Genomic DNA, 21,969 nt, shown 5'->3' with positions numbered 1-21,969 from the left:
AAAGGATCTTCTAATATACCGTATTTTTTGGACTATAAGTCGCAGTTTTTTTCATAGTTTGGCCAGGGGTGCGACTTATACTCAGGAGCAACTTATGTGTGAAATTATTAACACATTACCGTAAAATATCAAATAATGTTATTTAGCTTAGTAGAGTAGACGTGTAAGATTTCATGGGATTTAGCAATTAGGAGTGACAGATTGTTTGGTAAACGGATAGCATGTTCAATATGTTAATAGTTATTTGAACGACTCTTACCATAATATGTTACGTTAACATACCAGGCACCTTCTCAGTTGGTTATTTATGCGTCATATAACGTACACTTACTCAGCCTGTTGTTCACTATTCTTTATTTGTTTTAAATTGCCTTTCAAATGTCTATTCTTGTTGTTTGGTTTTATCAAATAAATTTCCCCCAAAAATGCGACTTATATATGTTTTTTTTCCTTCTTTATTATGCATTTTCGGAAGGTACGACTTATACTATGGAACGACTTATACTCCTAAAAATACGGGAATAGAGTTTTTTACATGGGTTAATGAAGGAAAACAAAATGAAATCTTTGTTTTGTATACAGTACTGTATAGCACTTTATATTGTGTTCAAAGTGTACAAAACTTAACTAATTTGTTGAGGATCAAACACATTATTCATATTTACATCGTTTCTTATGGAGAAATTTCCTTCACTATACAAATGTTTCGCTTTACGAACCCTGTTCAAGAACCACTTAAGTTTGTAAATCGAGGTTCCACTGTCTCTTTTGTGTACAAGAGGCACTGAAAACATCTAACACTGTGACGTCAAAGTGGAAATGTTGTTACCTGAGGAACGCCCATTCTGCGACACGCCTCCAGGAAGTTCTCCACGTTTCGCCGACATTTGGCCATGGTGAGCTTAGGCTTCAGGGCGCGCACACAAACACACAGAGTTTTGATACCAACAAGAGGCGCCACAGAGCACAAAAAAAAACTGACACTCACCACGGCAGGGGAGGGGACGTGAATGCTGGGGACAGACCGCGGCCGCACGTGATTGGCCAGGTGACACAACACTACGCCGTCTGTCAGCGCTGCCCCCATGTCGCTAGGCAACGACACCTTGAGGCGAGACTCGATATTCTGCCAACAAGAGAATAACTACTGCCAAATGTGTTTCTGTATACAGCGGATCTTCGCCTTGTTTCTACACAGCACTTGTGGATTTCTGATCAAAAAATTGTCTAATTTGATATAATTGGCTATGACGCATGTAATGGTCTTTCATCATTCATTCGTGGGTAGTACTTGTACATTTTAAACATGTGTAACGCATGTTACTAGGCTTAGCGTGCCAAAAATAAATATTTTTACGGTGTTTGCCCATTATTTGCATTTTTTTGAGCTCATCGCAGCATGGGGTGTTGGGATGTTACCCGGCCTATAAAGCAAACAGCAGACCTCTACAGTACACATGAATCATATGCAGCTCCATGTTTATGAAGCATTGAAAGGAGCCATACCCACCTTCCTAAGCTGCTCTACCAGCTCAGAGTCCTGTCCGAGCTCGACGGGTGCCGATGGCACCTCCTCCTGGTGATGGGGGGCAGCAACATTCTCTAGGGAATGAGAGGCAAGGGTGGAAGGTGAATCTCCGGGGGAAGGCTGCTGAATGGCTCACGCCGGAAGTCAGCCTCACCTTTCCTCTTCTCCTCCCTCTGGCTGAGGCGGTACAGGAAGCTCTCTGGTCGGACATTGGATGTCCGACAGGGGGCCACGCCCCCTGAGCTTGGGTAAGATGGATTGGCTGGAGCAACAAAAGTAGGCGGAGTTAGCAGGAGTCTATTATGAACCACAATATTTAAATATTGTAATGTTACCTGTTGGAGACAGACTGGTTCTGTCTTCTCCTTGCTGAGAAAAAAAAAAGTTTATTAATCTTCTTTGATTAGTACACAGAAGTAATAGAATTTTTAGTATTTCACCAATTTTACTTTCTTTTATTGCTGGTACAGTGGACCCTCAATTTGTTAACCCCTCTATTAACTTTTCTGTTAACAAACTTTTTGATTGTGCAAAAATATGCCTCTGTGTACAAACGCTTCATTCATTCATTTTGTGTCCCTCTGGCAGCCATTTGAGCTTGCTTGTATTGAAGAGTTTGAGGAAGCCTTTGCTTATCCATTCCATAATTTAATTCCACATACTGGTGCTATTGGTGCTAGGAGTGTATAATATAGCCAAGAGTCATGAATGCATTGGAATTCTGGGTAATTCTTATGTTGCGTTTATAATGTGTTACAGAGCCAATGTTCTCCAGAAATGTGTTTGGTGTGGGTTCACAGAGTGTGGCGCATATTAGTTAGAGTGTTAAAGCGGTTTTGTATCACAACCATCAGTGTGATCTGTATGGCTGTGGAACATGACCCCTGGTTTACACAGTTAACACAAAAAAAAACCTCCACCATTTTAGAAATGACGACAGGTGTAGCGTCACTCATGACATCACGACTTTGACCCGGCGGTAAAAGTGAGCATGCGCTAATAAAATTGTGGACCGAGTTTGACCCGGCAGTAATTCAAAGCAGGCGCAATTTACATGCCCGGGAGCTATTCAAGGAAATACGGTATTCCAAATAATCTTTTTTGTTACAAAGTTAGTGAACAATGTGTACATTTGTAGTTGTTTCCCCATATTTCTAAACAATAACGCAGATTTGGTACCACGAGCGAGCCGCAGAGAATATGGAGTGACTTTTGGTCCAGAGAATATTTGGCTTAGACATGTTTCTTGCCACCTTTTGTTTTATATTTTTTACATGAGTTTCCAGTTCATTTTAGTATCTATTAATACACTCAAAAATGTTGTTTATTTGACCCTGTCAATGTTTACTCTGTCTATTTCTATTTGTTTTCTCTTCTACTGTTACCGATTAGCATTATTTTAATTTTACTAAGATTTAAAAATATTCTGTTTTGCCAAACCATCTTTTTAATTGATTAACTTCTCTTATTATTTGTATTAGCTTTTGTGTGTTCTCTCCTGAACAAAACACAATCGTGTAATTTGCAAATAATACTCACTCCAAGTCCCTTGTAACTTTAGAAATGTCGTTTGTATAGAGATTAAACAGTTTGGTCCCAGGGGTACACCACAAGATATATTGGCATATGTTCGCCTAGCTTCATGTATTGCTTCCTGTTGGCAAGTCCTCAGATACTATAACGTTCTAATTCGTTCGTTAATATTATGATTGATTGTGTCACATGCTTTTCTTGGATCCATAAGCATTGCAGCTGCACACTGTTTACCATCTATTGCATCTATTCCTCCGATATTTTGATAAATTCCACCCATGTTGAATGTTGGTTCTGTATCTGAATTGCCTGTCCACGTTTATTTTAGACTTTGTGCAATCTGTTAAATATTTCTTTAATGACTTCAGAAAAATGGGCTTCACGGTGGCAGAGGGGTTAGTGCGTCTGCCTCACAATACGAAAGTCCTGCAGTCCTGGGTTCAAATCCAGGCTCGGGATCTTTCTGTGTGGAGTTTGCATGTTCTCCCCGTGAATGCGTGGGTTCCCTCCGGGTACTCCGGCTTCCTCCCACCTCCAAAGACATGCACCTGGGGATAGGTTGATTGGCAACACTAAATTGGCCCTAGTGTGTGAATGTGAGTGTGAATGTTGTCTGTCCATCTGTGTTGGCCCTGCGACGAGGTGGCGACTTGTCCAGGGTGTACCCTGCCTTCCGCCCGATTGTAGCTGAGATAGGCGCCAGCGCCCCCCGCGACCCCAAAAGGGAATACGCGGTAGAAAATGGATGGATGGACTTCAGAAAATCATGGAAGTAAGGAAAGTGGTGTTGTCTACAGTCCTATAAATTAGCACAAGCGTTATAATTTTCTTTTTCTTTGAAATAATAACTTACTGAAAAAGAAGAACCAAGATAAACATTTGGAATTTATTCACCCATTCATTCTTTCATTCTCAAAATAATCTTACTTCAAATATCCATTTATTTATTTTTATTGTGATTACTTATGGAGTATATTGTGATTACATTGAGAACAGGAAGTGAACAAAAGTTTTAGCACCTGTTATGTAAAAGAAAAGGGGTAGGATTAAATAAGCTCTGCTTCTTCCTACTCCTTTTCGAACATGTTGAAAAGAGAAACTGGAAATTGTGATGTATCATGTTGTATGTTTGCATGTTCGAAATAAACGCAACTCAACTCAACTGATACAAGTTAGAGATTTTGATCATAATTCTGGTGACGCTCTAAATTAGGAAAGTCCAATTTGTGGCCCGCAACTATTTTTAAAAGGCCCGCACCACGTTTTACAAATACTAAAAAAAAACATAATAAAATGGATTTAAAAGAGCAAAAAAGTGAAAGGTAATAAGAAAAAGTCGCAGTGTTGACTATAATAACGCAACCTGCCATGCATGCTGTTTTTTTCATTGAATCAACCATTGCTCAAAAAAATAATAATTAATCAAAATCAATATTCTTATCAATTATTGACTTATACCTGGCTCAAATTATTTCACAACAAACATTTCACTCTGAAATGTTTTCTGGGGAAAATATTGCATATTTTGTGTGTGCCATACAAAACACATTTTTCTTAGACAAAAAGCGCAGAAAACAAAAACTTGAAAAAATAATAAACGGTAATAATTGACAAAACATCTTAAGTTGATCTTGTGGTTCAGGTGTTAAAAGTTTAAAAAAACAAAACAAATGTATGACCTATTTTTAACACTTATGAGTAGGACCCTTTTGGATCCCCAATATTTTTGTTTAAAAACAATAATGAATTCAAATCAATGTTGTCATGAATTATTGACCTATTTAAAGGCCTACTGAAGCCCACTACTACCGACCACGCAGTCTCATAGTTTATATACCAATGATGAAATAATAACATTGCAACACATGCCAATACAACCGGTTTCGTTGACTAATGTGCAATTTTAAATTTCCCGCGGAGTTTCTTGTTGAAAACGTCGCGGAATGATGACGCGTGCGCGTGACGTCACAGACTGTCAGGAAATATTAGCTCAGCACCAGTTACGGCTAAAAGTCGTCTCTTTTCATCGCATAATTACACAGTAATTTGGACATCTGTGTTGATGAATCTTTTGCAATTTTTTCAATTAATAATGGAAACTATAAAGAACAATGCTGTTGGTGGAAAGCGGTGAATTGCAGCTGTCTTTAGCAACGAGACACAGCCGGTGTTTCTTTGTTTTTAACACAGAGCGGTCAAGCGAAAATGTTTCTTTACGTCAACCAGCATGTTTTTGGATGGGAAAATTGTAATGTATATCTTACCGGAGACATCATTGGATTATTCGTCCTCCTGCAGTAGCTGTTTAAAAGGCAGCTGTAAGCTTGGCTCCTCGGCTTCTCTCTGAGACACTGCGTGTTCACCGCAGCCATCCTACCTCGAGGTATGTCTTTACAATCTCACTTAAACACTATTAAAACAATAAGCAGATAAGGGATCTTCCAGAATTATCCTAGTAAATGTGTCTAATTACATCTGAAACGCTCACACTGCCGCCGCCCGGAGCAGTCGCTTTTTATTTTATTTTATTATTATTATTTTTTTTCTAGTCCTTTGCTATCAATATCATTATCCATGAATCTTTCATCCTCGCTCAAATTAATGGGGAAATTGTCGTTTTCTCGGTACGAATAGCTCTTGCTGCTGGAGGTTCCCATTAAAAACAATGTGAGGACGTGAGGAGCCCTCACCCTTGTGACATCATCGTCTGTGACTTCCGGAAAAAGCGAGGCTTTTTTATCAGTGCCAAAAGTTGCGAACTTTATCGTCGATGTTCTGTACTAAATCCTTTCAGCAAAAATGTGGCAATATCGCGAAATGATTAAGTATGACACATAGAATGGACCTGCTATCCCCGTTTAAATGAGAAAATCTCATTTCAGTAGGCCTTTAAGGTTTCAAGTACTTCACATCAAAAACTCCACTTTGAAAATATTTTGAGGGAAAATGTTTTGTGTTGTATATTGATTAAATGTTTTTGCCATAAAAACTAAGTTTTGACAAAAAGGACATAAACCACACAAAAAAAAACTTTAGATTGACAGCCAGACCTAATGTTGATTTAGAGATTGAAGTGTTGAATTAAAAAAAAATTTAAATAAAATAAGTTTGGACACCCTTGCTCTGATCTGTTTTTAGATTTTCTGGATGCCCTGCCCACGCTATGTGGATTCTTGTTTTTGTCAGATATATCTTTCTGGTTGCTCAAGTGCAAATATTGATCATGAGATAAAATCACAGTATGATAAGGTGTGTCGCGAAGAGTCAAGCAAGCATCAGTGATGATTTATTGTGAAAAGACAACAGGAAGCCTAACGTGATGATAAACAAACGCTAGTGTTGGCTGATAGCATGGCCTATTCTTACCATGAAGAGCGCAGAGTCATCGGTGTGGGTGGATCGTCTCGAGGGGTAGACATTCTGCAGAGACACACACAATTGAAGAGCTTGATGATTATGTCGGAGGGTGCTACAACTACCAATAAAGTCAAAGTGCACATCCTCACCTTACTCTCTGGACTGGACTTGGTTGGACTCTGAACCGCTTTACTCTGGAAAAAAAGCACCAATCAGAGCTCAGATGGTTTATTATTACTGTCATTTCATCTTTGCTTGTATTGCTCTGCACAAATGGTAAGTGGGGCAAAGCGAGGTGCGATGTGATTGGTCGTTGGTACCTTGGCGTCTCTCTGCACTGGGCGACTCTTGTGTCTCTCCTCGTCATACCTCAGAGCAGCAAGCTGAGCTTCTCGCCTTATCTTCTCCACATTGCCACCCCTCTGAGGACCACACATACGTCACAACTCGGGCTGCAGCTATCAATTATTTTATTGACCGAGTAATCTATCGATTAGTTAGTTCGATTAATCGAGAAATTGGATCAAACACTTTATAACCAAAATGTGTATTTTAAGGAAAAAAGTTTAAACACACATATTTTTCTGCTTTCCATTACCTTCTTGTATCTTTCTTTTACCTTCTACCTATTTTCCAGGGCTGTGAATCTTAGGGCACCACACGATTAGATTTAGAATTGATTTACCATTCAAAATCAATAACATTGTGTGCCAGTTCTATGATTATCTACATTCCTCCAATAAATATATAAACAGCTCTGATAAATGTTTAAAGTACTTAAAAGAAAACTGGTCTGGTTACATAAAATTCTACCCAAACATTGAATAATGTAAAAAAAAACTAGGGATGCAATAAAAGGTATCCAACATCTTTATTTTCTACAGAAAATATGGGCATATACAACATGATTTGCCTGGCTTGACGTGACAAATTAAATAAAAAAAAAAAATAATAATAATGATGAAAAAAATAAATGAATAAATATATATACACATATCTATATATATATATATATATCTATATGTATATATATATATACATATAGATATATATATATATATATATATATATATATATACATATAGATATATATATATATACATATAGATAGATATATATATATATATATATATATATATATATATATATATATATAAATCCATTTCTGATTTTATTTAATCACTTAAGAATTGTACAAATAAGAAACGCAATTCATTCGAAAATCCTTTACTTTCTATTTAAGTTCCTTTACCTTTTAGTTATCTTATTTTACCCTTTTATTTAACTTCTTCTAACTTCTGTTTAACTTGTTTTACCTCCCCATAACTTCTTTTTAACATTGCTTTACTTTCTATTTACCTTTTCATATACTCTCTATTTTCCTTTACCTTTAGTTACCTTCCATGCAAATTACATTTACATTTTAACCCCTTCCACCTTCTATTTAACTTGCTTTACTTTTCTTTACCCTTTTATTTACCTTCAGTTTACATTTTACCTTCTATTTAACTTGTTTTACTTTCTTTGAACTTTAATGTACCTTCTTTTACCTTTTATGTACCTTCTTTTTACAGTTTACCTTATATTTAACTTCTTTTACTTTCTTTGAACTTTAATTTACCTTCTTTTATCTTTAATGTACCTTCTTTTTACAGTTTACCTTCTATTTAACTTATTTTAACTTAAAATTTCCATCTATTTAACTTGTTTTTACTTTTCACCTTCTTTTATGCCATCTGGATTTTATGCATTTTTTATTAGTTACACTTATCAAACAACTTAATGAAGCAACAGAATATCAATCGAATCGGTTCACCCACACTAAGATCAGCTTACCTGGCCCTGGCTGCTCGAGGGCGCTGTGGCGCCGTCCACTAGGTTCCTGAGCGAGACAGACAGGAAGAACACGTTTTCCTTTTAAGTATTTACAACCAAGTCAACAAAACAAGTCTGAGTGATGTTTACCTGCTCTGTCTTGGTCTGGAATCGTCCGCTCTGGACGAGTTCGCTTTGCCTGGTGAACCCTGAACACAGACAGAAAGTCACCTTTTAGCATGCGGTGGACTGATAACGAGCACTCGACTGAAGGTGCTTCTACCTCCTTGCTGATGCGTCTCTCAATGTATGCCATAAATTGTGAGCTTAGGCTGGTTCGGTCTCCGCCTCCCCCTGCAGCCCCTCTCCCTACCCCCCCACTAACCCTCCGCTCCTCCTCTTCCTCCTCCCCCACGCTGTCAATGAAGTCAATCTGCTCCAGCTCATCTGCAATACACACCGCATCAGGCATGTCATGCGCGCATTATTGTCACAAGCGTGCATCAGGGTAGTGATGGTCAAGCATTAGAGCGCTCACGTGTTCCGTTGGCCAGCAGGGGCGGTCCAGCTGCGACCCGTTTGGACTCTTTGACGTCCACCGCACGTGACGGCGCCTCCAACAGCTCCTCTGACGGCTGAGGGCGGGAAGACTGCATTTGACAGGCTTATATAGAACACTGTCATGTCTGCAGATGCCCTGATTAGTGCTGTGCGACTCTACGACGCATGTTATGAAACGTATCATATGGTTGATATTGTGATGTCACGTAACGTATCTAAAGTGTCTTCTTTGACGACATTCTGACTCTTAAAGAGGAACTGCACTTTTTGGGGGGGAAGTTTGAATAGTAAATAATAAAAATTAAATGCGATCAAAAGTCCTATGGAAGCCGCGGCCTTAAAAGCATCCAAATACCTACATCAAGGTTTTACATACATCCATTTTTTTTTTTTTTTGTGGACGTATATAAAACCTTGATGTAGGTTTTTGGATGTTTTTAAAAGGTTTTATATACATGATGTAAGTAAAGGGCACGTTAGTAATAACATTAGATATTTACATATTTTGATCAATACTAAAAACACATCACGACTTTCATTTTTTGTTTCCCCAATGTCGTTGATTTATACTCACTGCAGTCTTCCTGAGAGCCAAAACATCACTTACCAGGCAATGTCTGTTGTTGTCAGGATGGCGACTGAGAGGATGTACATATGTACCAGTCTATATGAAGAATGTCTCTTAATCCTCACTAAGAAAAGAGGGATGTAACCAAGCGTCTTTTTGTGCCGTTCTCGCCATTTCCGGGTCAAAATTGGCAGTCAAAGTGTACCAACTTGTGGTAATACATTCTCGTCCTTCTACTATCCAGGTGAGAGGCATGATTTATGATCTAGAACAGGGGGGGGCAAACTTTTTGGCTCAGGGGCCACATTGGCTTTTGAAATTTGATCGAGGGGCCAGGAGAACACATAGACTTATGTGTCTAAAACTTAAGTACAAGTACCTGGGAGTCCACTTGAATAGCAGACTGGACTGGAAGGACAACAGCAAAGCTGTTTAGAAGAAGGGCATGAGCAGACTCTTTTTCCTGAGGAAGTTTAGGTCCTTTAATGTGTGCAGCAAGCCGTTGGAGATCTTTTATCAGTTTGTTGTGGCCAGTGCCTTGTACTTTGCAGTGGTTTGTTGGGGAGCAGCAAAATGGACTTAAACCTGATTGACAAACTGATCCCGAAAGCCGGCCAAATTATTAGCTTACACCAGGGGTCGGCAACCCGCGGCTCCGGAGCCGCATACGTCACTTACTGTCGCACGCGCGACAGTATGTGACGTATGTAAGAAGGTGGGCTTGGTTTACGTCTCTGTGAGAAGGATAGACAAGAAGGAGTGACAAACGCCTGTAGTGTAATGCCCGCAGCTAAAAGCAACTGCGTGAGAACGTACACTCGAATATTACGATACAGTCATCTTTTATATCGCACAGAGGCAAACCGCGATATAGCTTTTATATCGATATATTGCCCAGCCCTAATATATGTCTGTCTGTCTGTCTATATGTATACATATACACACACACACCCACACATATATACATACATACATACACAAGCACATTATATATAAATATATATGTATACCGGTATCTGGTTTTCTTACACATTTAAGTCTCATTTGCATTGCAGTTGCACTTCCAAGACATAAGATGGCAGTACTGTATGGGCTATCTAAGTCGATGTTACATCAAGCTAAATGTGTTATGTTGCACCTTGCAAAGTGTTTATTCTGTAAGTATTGTGCCTTTATACACACCAGCTGTTTGTAGTTTTTATTAACAAATTTGGAACTGTTGAAATCCCCACTGACATCGCTAAGGCTAACAGTAGCCTGTTAATGGCAAATCCAATGTAAATTAGCATTAAGCTAGCACATTTTAAAAGAGTAACGCCTTACTTGATGTTTGAGTGTTTTCTACCAAGCATACTTGCTTTGTTAGTGCTGAAAATCGCAACATTACCTTGACAAAGTTTGGCTGAGTCCGCCAAAAGGGATGCTTGAGTAATTGTACGTGAGCCGGTGTTTAGTCTGCAACTGGGCGTGACGAGTCTGAAACCCGACGTGACGTCACATGCAGAAAAAGGTATTGAAATATGGCACCATTTGATTTTACCGTAAATCGATACCCGGTAGTACCGACCCAATTCGGTACACATTCCCAGTTACCGAGATATAAAATTACCCATATTGGGATAAACATTTTTGTCCAAATCGCACAGCACTATCCCTGATAGGGCAGCATCATTAAGTAACAACGCACCCACTTAGTTGTGGTGTGTTGCGACTTTGAAGATGTATCGATGTGGGTGTGTGTGTGTGTGTGTCTGACCTCATTTCCTGACCATCTCTTGTCTCCGCTGTCAACGCTGTTAAAGCCAGAATCCAACGCTCCATACGATCGACCAGGGTATAGCTCATCAACACTAATACACACAAAGGAAATCAAAACTATTACACTGTAGACATGAGTACGCTTCCTGTCTGTGTCATAGCTTCACACCAGGAGCCGAAGTTTAAAGGTCGCCTGTCATACTCTGGTAGGTCAGGGGTCGTCTTGCTGGCCTCCATGTTGAGGAACTTGAATATGTGCACTTTGCCCTTTATGCAGATCTACGCGGCCCAAAAAACAGATTATATAGACAGGTGGGCGGGGCTGCCAAGGTCAATGTGGCGTACCTGCGCTGGCGGCGTTTGCAGGGGATTGTTGTCGAGGACGATGGTCTGCAGCTGGGACAGTCGTCTGTAGCACAGCGGGATGGAGGTCACTCTGTTACAGGAAAAGTCTAGTCGCACCAGAGGCAGATCGGCCAGCTCTGAACACACACACACACACACAGACACCGCATCACATTAATGTTCAACACAATCATGTGCATGTGTGTGTGTGTGTCTGTGAGACCACCTGGAGGAAGTGTCACCAGGTGGTTCCTCCTAATGTTTAAGTCTCGCAGAGCCTCCAGCTGCCCAACCTGAGAAGGCAGCGTCCTTATCTCATTACAGCTGACATCCTACAGGGGGCAGCACTGGTCAATGACAACCAACAACAACAACATCATCAATAATTGGACACGCGGGTACTGACCAGCTCAGTCAGGTGTCTCAGCTGACCCACTTCCTCAGGAAGAGCAACCAGCTTGTTGTTGCATGCAATCAGAACCTTCAGAGGGAGACTGCATAGGACCACAGGTAGCACTGACAGCTGGTTCCGACTGACACAAGCGCACACACGACACCTGGTCAGCTGCAGTCACAACACTTGTGCTTTTGTGTGTGTTTGTGTGTGTGTGTGTTACCTGAGGTTCAGGTAGGTGAGGGCCTGGAGGTTAATCATGTGATCTGGTAGAGATCTCACACAGTTTTGATAAACGTTTAAACTCTCCAGAGACACCAAGAGACAAACCTCCACTGGAAGCTCTGACAGGCGGTTACGAGAAATGTCTGGAGGGGGAGAGAGAGAGAGAGAGTGTGAGAGAGAGAGAGGGACGCACGAAACACACACACGCACACACGCGCACACACACACACACACACACACACACACACACACACACACACACACACACACACACACACACACACACACACACACACACACACACACACACGCGCACGCACGCACACGCACACTAGGATTACAGTACATCAGAGTAGTTGATAAGCATAAATGCACTGTTATGATATTCATCAGTAACAAGCTCTCATTCTGGATTTAAATAATGTAAGTAAATATATTAAAAAGTATAAAAAACAACAGACAAGTTTGTCAAAGAGTAAGGCTGCTCTTCTCTATACAAGTACAACCCATTTATCATTCTGTTGTCTCTCCTTCTCACAGACAAGCGCACCTTCTTACATACGTCACATACTGTCACGTCATACGTAACATACTGTAGGTATACGCCCCTGCGGAACAGAGAGGTAGCGGCATGGGTTACGTTAGCTGTGGTGCTAGCGGTAATACGAGAGAAAGAAGGTGCAAATCTGGTAACCAATGAAGGAAGAATTAATTCCCAAGAAAAACAGCAGGGGGTCCATCGTCTGGCGGTGGTTTGACTTCAGGCGGGAATATGTCAAACAAACAACCGTAATTTTTCAAGTGTGGTGCAAAAGCGTTGCAACCAAAAGTAGCATTACCGCTAATATGTAGCATCATTTGAATGGTCACCTGCTAGAGAATGAAGAGCTTTTACTCCGCATATCAACATCTCCATTCCGTGCCATACGCCCACAAAATCATGCACAATCATGTTTTAAACTAATATATTGGCGTTCTGTACAAAAAGTGCACTTTAATTTAGTGTTATTTTGATATGTCATCTTTGTGACATCTTGCACAAAAGTGCACTAATAACTTGTTTTAAAATGTCTCTGACAATCTTGCACTTTCTGTTTTGGAAAAGACATTAGTGTTTGTGCCACTGCTTAATAACTGTTTCATAAATACAGTTTTGTTCAATTGACTTAATTGTTGTTTTCCTCTCTGCATGAAAGTTTAAAAGTAGCATATATGAATGCAGTACGAAGAAGAATGTTTTAATGTAGACACATAGAATCATCATATTGCTGTGATTATATGCATCAGGTGTTCATTCAAGGCTAAGGCAAAATATCGAGATATATATCGTGTATAGCGATGTGGCCTAAATATATCGAGATATTAAAAAAGGCCATATCGCCCAGCCCTAACCTGAAGTTAACCTGTCAAAGGTTTTCAGACAAATATTTAAACTCCTTGACACGAATGAATGAGGACATCCTGATTCTGGAAGTCCAAAATAACTTATTACATACAGGCATATCCCGGGGAGCTACTTTATGTGGGAATTTGGAAGGCTGTGTACAAGCTGATAGGGAAAGCAGGGTAGGCGGTGTTTGAGTGTGTGTGTGTGTGTGTGTGCGCAACAAAATAAACTGTTTGTGGTTCGCTTTACTCACAACTCCCCTTATCTCAGGATTACGCTCAAATTTGCATATCTGGCAAAAGTCCACGCTATTTTGCTGCACGACAAAGTCGCAACAAAATGGCGGTGGGATTGTGTTTTTTATTTGCATTCTACAAATTGCTACCTGAGACTGAGCGAGGCCTGGCTGACCTCACTAAGCAACAGGCACCGTCTTTTAAAGGCAACCGCACAGACGCATACACTGCTGTCATAAGAAACTTATCTCAACTGCATTATGCCAGATGTTTAAATTTTTTAAAAGTAATGCATTAATTATTTTACCTAGTAATTAAGTACTTTTTTTAAAGAGTAATTATGTTAGTAATTCAATTACTTTTTGGTAAAGTAACCAGTAACTATGATTATTACTTTTCGCCAGTAAAAATCCGAACACAGTATCATAAATAGTTGTGGGAATTTTTGGGCACCTCACAATTCGATTACAATTCAGGAGCTGCGATTCGATTAAAAATTGATTGATGAGTCTTCAATTAATGTATATTGATGCAATTTTACATTTCATTACACTACATCAAATACATGTTTATCACTTGCAAACTAAATAAACAATTCCTTTGGAATAAGAAACCGTTAAATTAATTCCCATATTTATTAAATTAATTAAAATTTTCCCCAAAACTTCAGGTTAGGTCTGGGCGATACGGTCTTTTATTAATATCTTGATATTTTTAAGCCATGTCACGATACACGATATATATCTCGATATTTTGCCTTTGCCTTGAATTAACACTTGATGCATATAATCACAGCAGTATGATGATTCTATGTGTCTACATTAAAATATTAATGTACATACTGCATTCATGTATGCTAATTTTAAACTTTCTTGCAGAGAGGGAAACCACAATTAAGTCAATTTACCAATACTGTATATATTAAACAGTTATTAAGCAGTGGCACAAACATTCATGTAATTTCAAAACAGAAAGTGCAAGATTGTCAGAGACATTTTAAAACAAACTAATGTGTACTTTTGTGCATGTCATTAAGATGACGTATCAAAACAACACTAAATTAAAGTACAGAACGCCACTACAATAGTTTAAAACAAGTACAGTGCACTTTTGTGCATGATGTCACACAAGATATTTTAATAAGTGTCAAATAAAAATTAGCTGCATAATATTGAATCAAATGGTTTATGTCCTTCGCTATGTGGTAGGTTACTGTGGACATTGTCGCTTTCTGTTATTGACTATTTTTTCATATGGTGTTGATCTGGAAATGGTTGCTTCGACATTTTGTGGGTATGGCACCGAACGGAGATGTTGACATGCGGAGTTTCACGCACTCTTCATTCTCTAGGGGGTGACTTTTCAAATGATGCTACAAATTAGCAGTAGGTGATATTTTTTGAAGCAACGCTTTTGCTGCATATTTGTTCGACATCTTCCCGCTTGAAGCCAAACCACTGCCAGACGATGGACCCTGTGCTGTTTTTCCTAGGACACTCCTCACTCTTTTGCCTTCAACTCCATTGCCCATTCGTTTTTGGTGACTTTATATACTCTGGACCTAGACGTTGAGTCCGCAACATACAAGGCGGACAATAACTGGTAGTCTGCTTTGCCAGTCGTCTTCCCTCGACGGCCAGGTAATAAAAAGCACACGCTACATTTTTTTTAAAGTCACATCCACGGGAGGCCGCCTTCTCGTTGTCTCTCCTTCGTCAAATGGACGAAATTTTCGGTAAGTAAAATAGCAGCTGACCTGGACATTCGAAAGTTCTCTTGCCGCCTGAGAAGTGTTGGGTCCGAAATAACTGCAATCGCACATTTTCTTCTCTTAAGGCAGGGGTAAGGAACCTATGGCTCTAGAGCAGGTGTGTCAAACTCATTTTAGATCGGGGGCCACATGGAGAAAAATCTACTCCCAAGTGGGTCGGAAAGGTAAAATCCCTGCACGATAACTTAAAAATAAAGACACCTTCAGATTGTTTTCTGTGTTTAAAAATAGAAGAAGCACATTCTGAAAATGTGCAAAACATAATGTTGTTGTTTTTTACACTTACATGTTGCGGTTAATAGTATTCTATCTTTATTTGTCGTTATTTATATTTTCTGAATGACTGATGTGATAATGTTCATCAGTCAACTCAATGGTGTTCATTTTCAATCTATCAAGATAAAAAAATATTAAAATCAAATTACAGTATGCCATGTATGTAGTTTGATAATTTTCCTTGATTGATGTACTAACATCATGTGGTTTATTTTGTACATATGTACCATTATCTACAGCAGGGGTCGTCAACCTTTACCACTCAAAGAGCCATTTTGACCCGTTTCACCAAATAAAGAAAACTATGGGAGCCACAAGACTCTTTTGAAATTTAAAATAAAATAACACAGCGTACAAAGTTTTTTTTGCTTTGTGCTATGTATTAACCAGAGGTCTGAGACACGCGGCCCGCACCTTAATATGAAAATGTAATATTAGTGCGGCCCGCGAGTTTTATTTGAATGCCGCTTGACAACATCACATTTGCCAACCATTTCAATTTTTTTTTTTTTAGACGAGACCGGCTGATCCATCGGCGGTCTCGTCTTTGCCCCCCCTGTAACGTATGTCTGCTCTTAGCGGGACTGTGCCGAAAATGTAATTTCAGCTCTGATGTGGCTTGTATATGTTGGAACGGACAAATAAAAATTATTCTGATTCTTTTCTGGGAGACTACCAAGTTTCAGAGAAACCTTCCTCTCGACTGTCTGCTGGTTTTCACCCAAACAACAATAATAAGGGCATACTGTGATGACAATGCGTTTAGCGCCCTCCACAACCGTAACAAACAGCTAACCAGCCCATTCACATGTTGTATGTGGCTTCTGCAGACACACACAAGCGACTGCAAGGCATACTTACTCAACAGCCATACAGGTTACACTGAGGGTTGTGATATAAACAACTTAAACACTCTTACTAATATGCGCCACAATGTGAACCCACACCAAACAATAATGACAAACACATTCTGGGAGAACATCCGCACTGTAACAAATTATAAACGCAACATAACAAATACCCAGAATCCCATGCATCCCTGACTCTTCCGGGCTCCATTATACACCCTTGATAGCACCAAACCCCGTCCCCCCCAAACCCTCGATTGAGGTGGGCGCTTATTCGTTGAGACAGCAGCCGCACACTAGATGTGGCCGGCCAGCACTCAGATAGCATAGTATTAAAGCGGACGCTTCGACATGGTCGAGAGGACGTTTAAGGCATTGCTGTCACGGCACGGCCTCAATATTGTTGGCTGGGTGGAAATCTCAGAATGTTATCTTTGGGAGATTTCTGGGAGAGGCAATGAAATTTGGAAAACTTCCCGGTAAAATGGGGGGGTCGGCAAGTGTGCAGCTGAGCCACATCAGAGTGATCCAAGAGCCACGGGTTGCTGACCCCTGATCTACAGAGACACAAAGAATTGCTATTGCAACATCCAGTAGACACATGGAGAAGAGCTGTTTCTTTCATTTAAAAATTTCAGGTTATTTTGTATACTTAGCAAACTCATCCCGCAGGCCGGATAAAACCTGTTCAGCCCGCGGGCCGTACGTTTGACACCCTTGCTCTAGAGCAGTGGTTCTCAACCTTTTTTCAGTGATGTACCCCCTGTGAAGATTTTTTTAAATTCAAATACCCCCTAATCAGAGCAAAGCATTTTTGGTTGGAAAAAAAGAGATAAAGAAGTAAAATACAGCACTATGTCATCAGTTTCTGATTTATTAAATTGTATAACAGTGCAAAATATTGCTCATTAGTTTTTCTTGAACTATTTGGAAAAAAAGATATAAAAATAACTCAAAACTTGATGAAAAATAAACAAGTGATTCATAGAAATAATCATCAACATAAAGTGCCCTGTTTGGGGATTGTAATAGAGATCCATCTGGATTCATAAACTTAACTCTAAACATTTCTTCACAAAAAAAGAAATCTTTAACATCAATATTTATGGAACATGTCCACAAAAAACTCTAGCTGTCAACACTGAATTTACACAACAGTTTATGAACTTACATTCATATTTTGTGGAAGTATTATTCAATAAATATATTTGTAAAGGATTTTTGAATTGTTGCTATTTTTAGAATATTAAAAAAAAAATCATAAGTACCCCTTGGCATACTTTCAAGTACCTCCAGGGGTACGCGTACCCCATTTGAGAACCACTGCTCTAGAGCCATATGGGGCTCTTTTGATGACTGCATCTGGCTCTAAGACAAATCTTAACTGACATTGCTCAACACGATAAGTAATGAATAATTACGCTGGTAATCACAGTGTTAAAAATAACGTTCAAAATATAAGACATTCTCATGCATTTTAATCCATCCATCCGTTTCTACCGCACCTGTTCAAGAAGTCGCATTTATGGTAAGAAGTATTTTATCTATTATTGGTTAGCTTCAGAATAACAATGTTATTAAAAAGAATAAGGGACTTATTATACTCTAAGAATGGTGGTCTTACTTAAAAATGCACGCATTTAGTTGTATTCGGTGTTAAAAAATATTATATGGCTCTCACGGAAATATATTTTAAAATATTTGGCTTTCATGACTCTCTCATCCAAAAAGGTTCCCGACCCCTGTATTAAGGTATTCATGTGTGATTTCCACAAGCATTAGCACAGATGGAAGGAGAAACACTGACATGTCTGGATGATTAGCCTCAATATTTCTAGTGGTTAGCTCCGAGTTATGAAACCGCTTTATTATAAAGCTGGCGGTGGCGCTCTTTCTGACGTCACTTCCTGTGTGGGGCGTGGTCTTTGTGGTGTCACTTCCTCTCCGAACTTAGTTTGTAAAACGATCAATTAATCCATACAAAGGTTTTTGATTGATTGATTGATTGATTAATTGAAACCTTTATTAGTAGATTGCACAGTACAGTACATATTTCGTACATGACCACTAAATGGTAACACCCGATTAAGTTTTTCAACTTGTTGAAATTGGGGTCCACGTTAGCTAAGAGCTAAGATTAAAAAAATAGACGGCACACTTAGCCGTGTAAAAAAATTCCCAAGGAGGGGAACCTTAAACGATGAATTAGTGTGGCCGAAACGGGGCTTAGGGTAAATAATTAGTTGTTTAAGGGGTTATCCGGCTTAATGTAGACATAACCTGAGCTTCTATGCCTAGGCTGCTGCCACCGCAGCAGCCTAGGCATAGAAGTGGCGTGGCGTGGCGCAGTGGGAGAGTGGCCGTGCGCAACCCGAGGGTCACTGGTTCAAATCCCACCTAGTACCAACCTCGTCACGTCCGTTGTGTCCTGAGCAAGACACGTCACCCTTGCTCCTGATGGATGCTGGTTGGCGCCTTGCATGGCAGCTCCCTCCATCAGTGTGTGAATGTGTGTGTGAATGGGTAAATGTGGAAGTAGTGTCAAAGCGCTTTGAGTACCTTGAAGGTAGAAAAGCGCTATACAAGTACAACCCATTTATTTATTTATTTAATGGTGTCCCATCACATTGTGTAGTGCACTACAAACTCAAAAGTGTTCAGCTGCTGCCGCAATAGCTGGCTTGCTTCTAGCTAATGCTGTAAAGGCTATAAAAACAGTTTCTCAGTGTTTGCTCTTACAATAACATTGTCACTACAATGTAATTGAAGTATTGTTGGCGGTTTGGGATGAATTTTAGAGTGATTTATAGCAATGGCCGACAACCACTGGTCCGGGGACCGGTACCGGTCCGTGAAGCAATTGCTCCCTGGCTGCACAGAAACAATAATGAATTTATAAACTACCGCATTTTCTCTGACATAACTTTCACCTGTCCCACTAATTACACCACCAAGCTTGTTAATAGATGTATATTACAACTCATTTGTTATAGTACAAGGAAAAATGCACATTATGGACATATAAAATGTTAATGTGCCAGATTTTAGCCAGATGTTTATTTCTCATGCCCATTTTTTTTGCTATTTTTATCTGTCCTCTGTGGGTTTTTTTTTATACATTTAGAGATTTCTATTTTACTGTTTTAATTGCTTTTACCCTTTAAAATAGTTTTTAATCTTATTTATTTTATATTGTTTTTATATTGGTTTTATATTTATTTATTTTTTGTTTTTATTCAGTCATTGGTGGAGTATAATATTGTTATAAATATTGTTTTTAACATGGCTGTGCAGCACTTTGGAAACATTATTGTTGTTTAAATGTGCTATATAAATAAAGTGGATTGGATTGGATCAGTGTGTGAGTGTGTGTGAATGGGCAAATGTGGAAGTAGTGTCAAAGCGCTTTGAGTACCTTGAAGGTAGATCATTTATTAGCTTCATTGCCCGTCACATCTTACAAGCGTTTTTAATCTTTAGAATGCAAATTTAAAAAAAACAAAACTGTTCTTGTCTCCCATATAGAATGTGAGCCGTTAGCAAAATCACTCCAAAAAAAGTGCAGTTCCCTTTTAAGTAAAATAGTCAATATTTACAAATCTAATGCATATCAGTGTGAATCAACATTGCAATTGATTTCCCATTTATTGTGCAACCCTTTTTTTTCTGGAACAAACCTTCACTGTATGTTATACTCTGGTTTATTTTTGGTGTCACATGAACTGACACATGAACAATAATACATCCAAAGATCATCTCGCTCTTCACCAGCCCCTCAAGCATCGCAGATTTCTTCAAAACAAAGCCAAACACAAAGTGAGTGTTCACCCCGGCAAGCATCATATGACGTCAGGAATAGTTGTTTTTTTTTTTTAAATCTTATTATGCAAAAATCATTTAATTAACTTAGCATGCTGCGGCCACGGCTAGCGTCAACGAGTTGATATAAATGACCAGTGTTCTGCCATTTTAATCACATAAATAATTAAGCTGGCTAAACGTGATGCTTTTACAACATGTTAATAAAACAGTTTCTACGCTGATCGCTATTAAGTTAAATAGTTTTACTTGGACAGCAGCTTTGATGCTAGCAGCTACTCTTAGTGATCAACGGTTTGTCATGAAAGCATTCTCCCCGCAGCCCAAAAGTTGCTTGTAAACGTCGCTCTCCCCCGCATCTAAATGTCCCCTTCCGAGTGGAGAGTGTTCGCCCTCGCTTACCGGCCCTGGTGGTGTCGCTCAGGTCGTGGGTGCCTGCGCCCCGGGGGAACTCCTTCAGTTTCCTGCCGCTGAGGTTGAGAAACCCGGTGGCCGCGGCTTCGTCCAGAGCACGGTCCAGAGAGCGGTTCAAATGCACCGGTCCCGGTCCATTGTTGCTGCCTATAAGAACGTTCCCAGCCCCGCCACCGCCGCTGCCGCTGCTGCCTCCCACCGTGAAGTTGAGTCCGGTGTTGTCCGCAGAGCCCAGCAACACCGAGGCCGCCATTACACCCTCCCGTTGGTTAGCTCCTTATGCTAATGCTAACTCTCCCACCCAAAACTCCAGTGCGGCGCATGCGCATACGTGCGAGCTGTGTCAACACGCTAGAATAATATTATATTGTATATTGCAGGGGTCACCAACCTTTTTGAAACCAAGAGCTAATTCTTGGGTACTGATTAATGCAAAGGGCTGCCAGTTTGATACACACTTAAAAATTGCCAGAAATAGCCGATTTGCTCAATTTACCTTTAATATATATATATATATATATATATATATATATATATATATATATATATATATATATATATATATATATATATATATATATATATATATATATATATATATATGCAAAATGGGTATTTTTGTCTGTCATTCCGTCTTATAATTTTTTTTTCCTTTTACGGAAGGTTTTTTGTAGAGAATAAATGATGAAAAAAACACTTATTGAACGGTTTAAAAAAGGAGAAAACACAAAAAAAATTAAAATTACATTTTGAAACATAGTTTATCTTCAATTTCAACTCTTTGGTATTCAAAATTCAACCGAAAAAAGAAGAGAAAAACTAACTAATTCGAATCTTCTTGAAAAAATTAAAAAAATAATTTATGGAACATCATTAGTCATTTTTCCTGATTAAGATTAATTTTAGAATTTTGATGACATGTTTTAAATAGGTTAAAATCCAATCTGCATTTTGTTAGAATATATAACAAATTGCACCAAGTTATATTTCTAACAAAGACAAATCATTATTTGTTCTAATTTTAAAAGATATTAAAAATAATTTGAAATAAGATTTAAATTTGAATCTTAAGATTTTCTAGATTTGCCAGAATAATTTTTTGAATTTTAATGATGATAGGTTAAAAGAAAGATT

At 39.1% G+C, this 21,969-nt stretch overlaps 1 protein-coding gene across 3 annotated transcripts in view; it reads right to left on the bottom strand.

The window, feature by feature from the left end:
* The window catches only part of lrch3 (leucine-rich repeats and calponin homology (CH) domain containing 3), a 25,890-nt gene extending 4,760 nt beyond the window's left edge, over positions 1-21,130 (bottom strand). For 2 of the 3 annotated variants that reach the window (XM_061877782.1, XM_061877785.1), the window contains exons 1-19: positions 20,824-21,130; positions 12,083-12,227; positions 11,872-11,998; positions 11,692-11,797; positions 11,466-11,602; positions 11,290-11,399; positions 11,119-11,212; positions 8,772-8,883; positions 8,517-8,680; positions 8,384-8,442; positions 8,255-8,300; positions 6,739-6,840; positions 6,568-6,612; positions 6,428-6,481; positions 1,864-1,897; positions 1,683-1,790; positions 1,511-1,602; positions 989-1,126; positions 830-907 (exon numbers count right to left, since the gene is read on the bottom strand). In XM_061877782.1, the coding sequence (XP_061733766.1) occupies positions 830-907; positions 989-1,126; positions 1,511-1,602; positions 1,683-1,790; positions 1,864-1,897; positions 6,428-6,481; positions 6,568-6,612; positions 6,739-6,840; positions 8,255-8,300; positions 8,384-8,442; positions 8,517-8,680; positions 8,772-8,883; positions 11,119-11,212; positions 11,290-11,399; positions 11,466-11,602; positions 11,692-11,797; positions 11,872-11,998; positions 12,083-12,227; positions 20,824-21,088 (2,016 nt within the window). In that variant the 5' untranslated portion in view covers positions 21,089-21,130. The remainder of the gene's footprint in view (positions 1-829; positions 908-988; positions 1,127-1,510; positions 1,603-1,682; positions 1,791-1,863; positions 1,898-6,427; positions 6,482-6,567; positions 6,613-6,738; positions 6,841-8,254; positions 8,301-8,383; positions 8,443-8,516; positions 8,681-8,771; positions 8,884-11,118; positions 11,213-11,289; positions 11,400-11,465; positions 11,603-11,691; positions 11,798-11,871; positions 11,999-12,082; positions 12,228-20,823) is intronic. The other variant, XM_061877783.1, reaches the window with a different exon arrangement.
* Between the last annotated feature and the right edge of the window lie 839 nt (positions 21,131-21,969).

The sequence above is a fragment of the Nerophis ophidion genome, linkage group LG18 (genome assembly GCF_033978795.1).
Source record: "Nerophis ophidion isolate RoL-2023_Sa linkage group LG18, RoL_Noph_v1.0, whole genome shotgun sequence".
Taxonomy (NCBI): domain Eukaryota; kingdom Metazoa; phylum Chordata; class Actinopteri; order Syngnathiformes; family Syngnathidae; genus Nerophis; species Nerophis ophidion.
The sequence above is the reverse complement of the archived record's forward strand: the minus strand, read 5'-3'. Positions and strand labels throughout refer to the sequence as shown.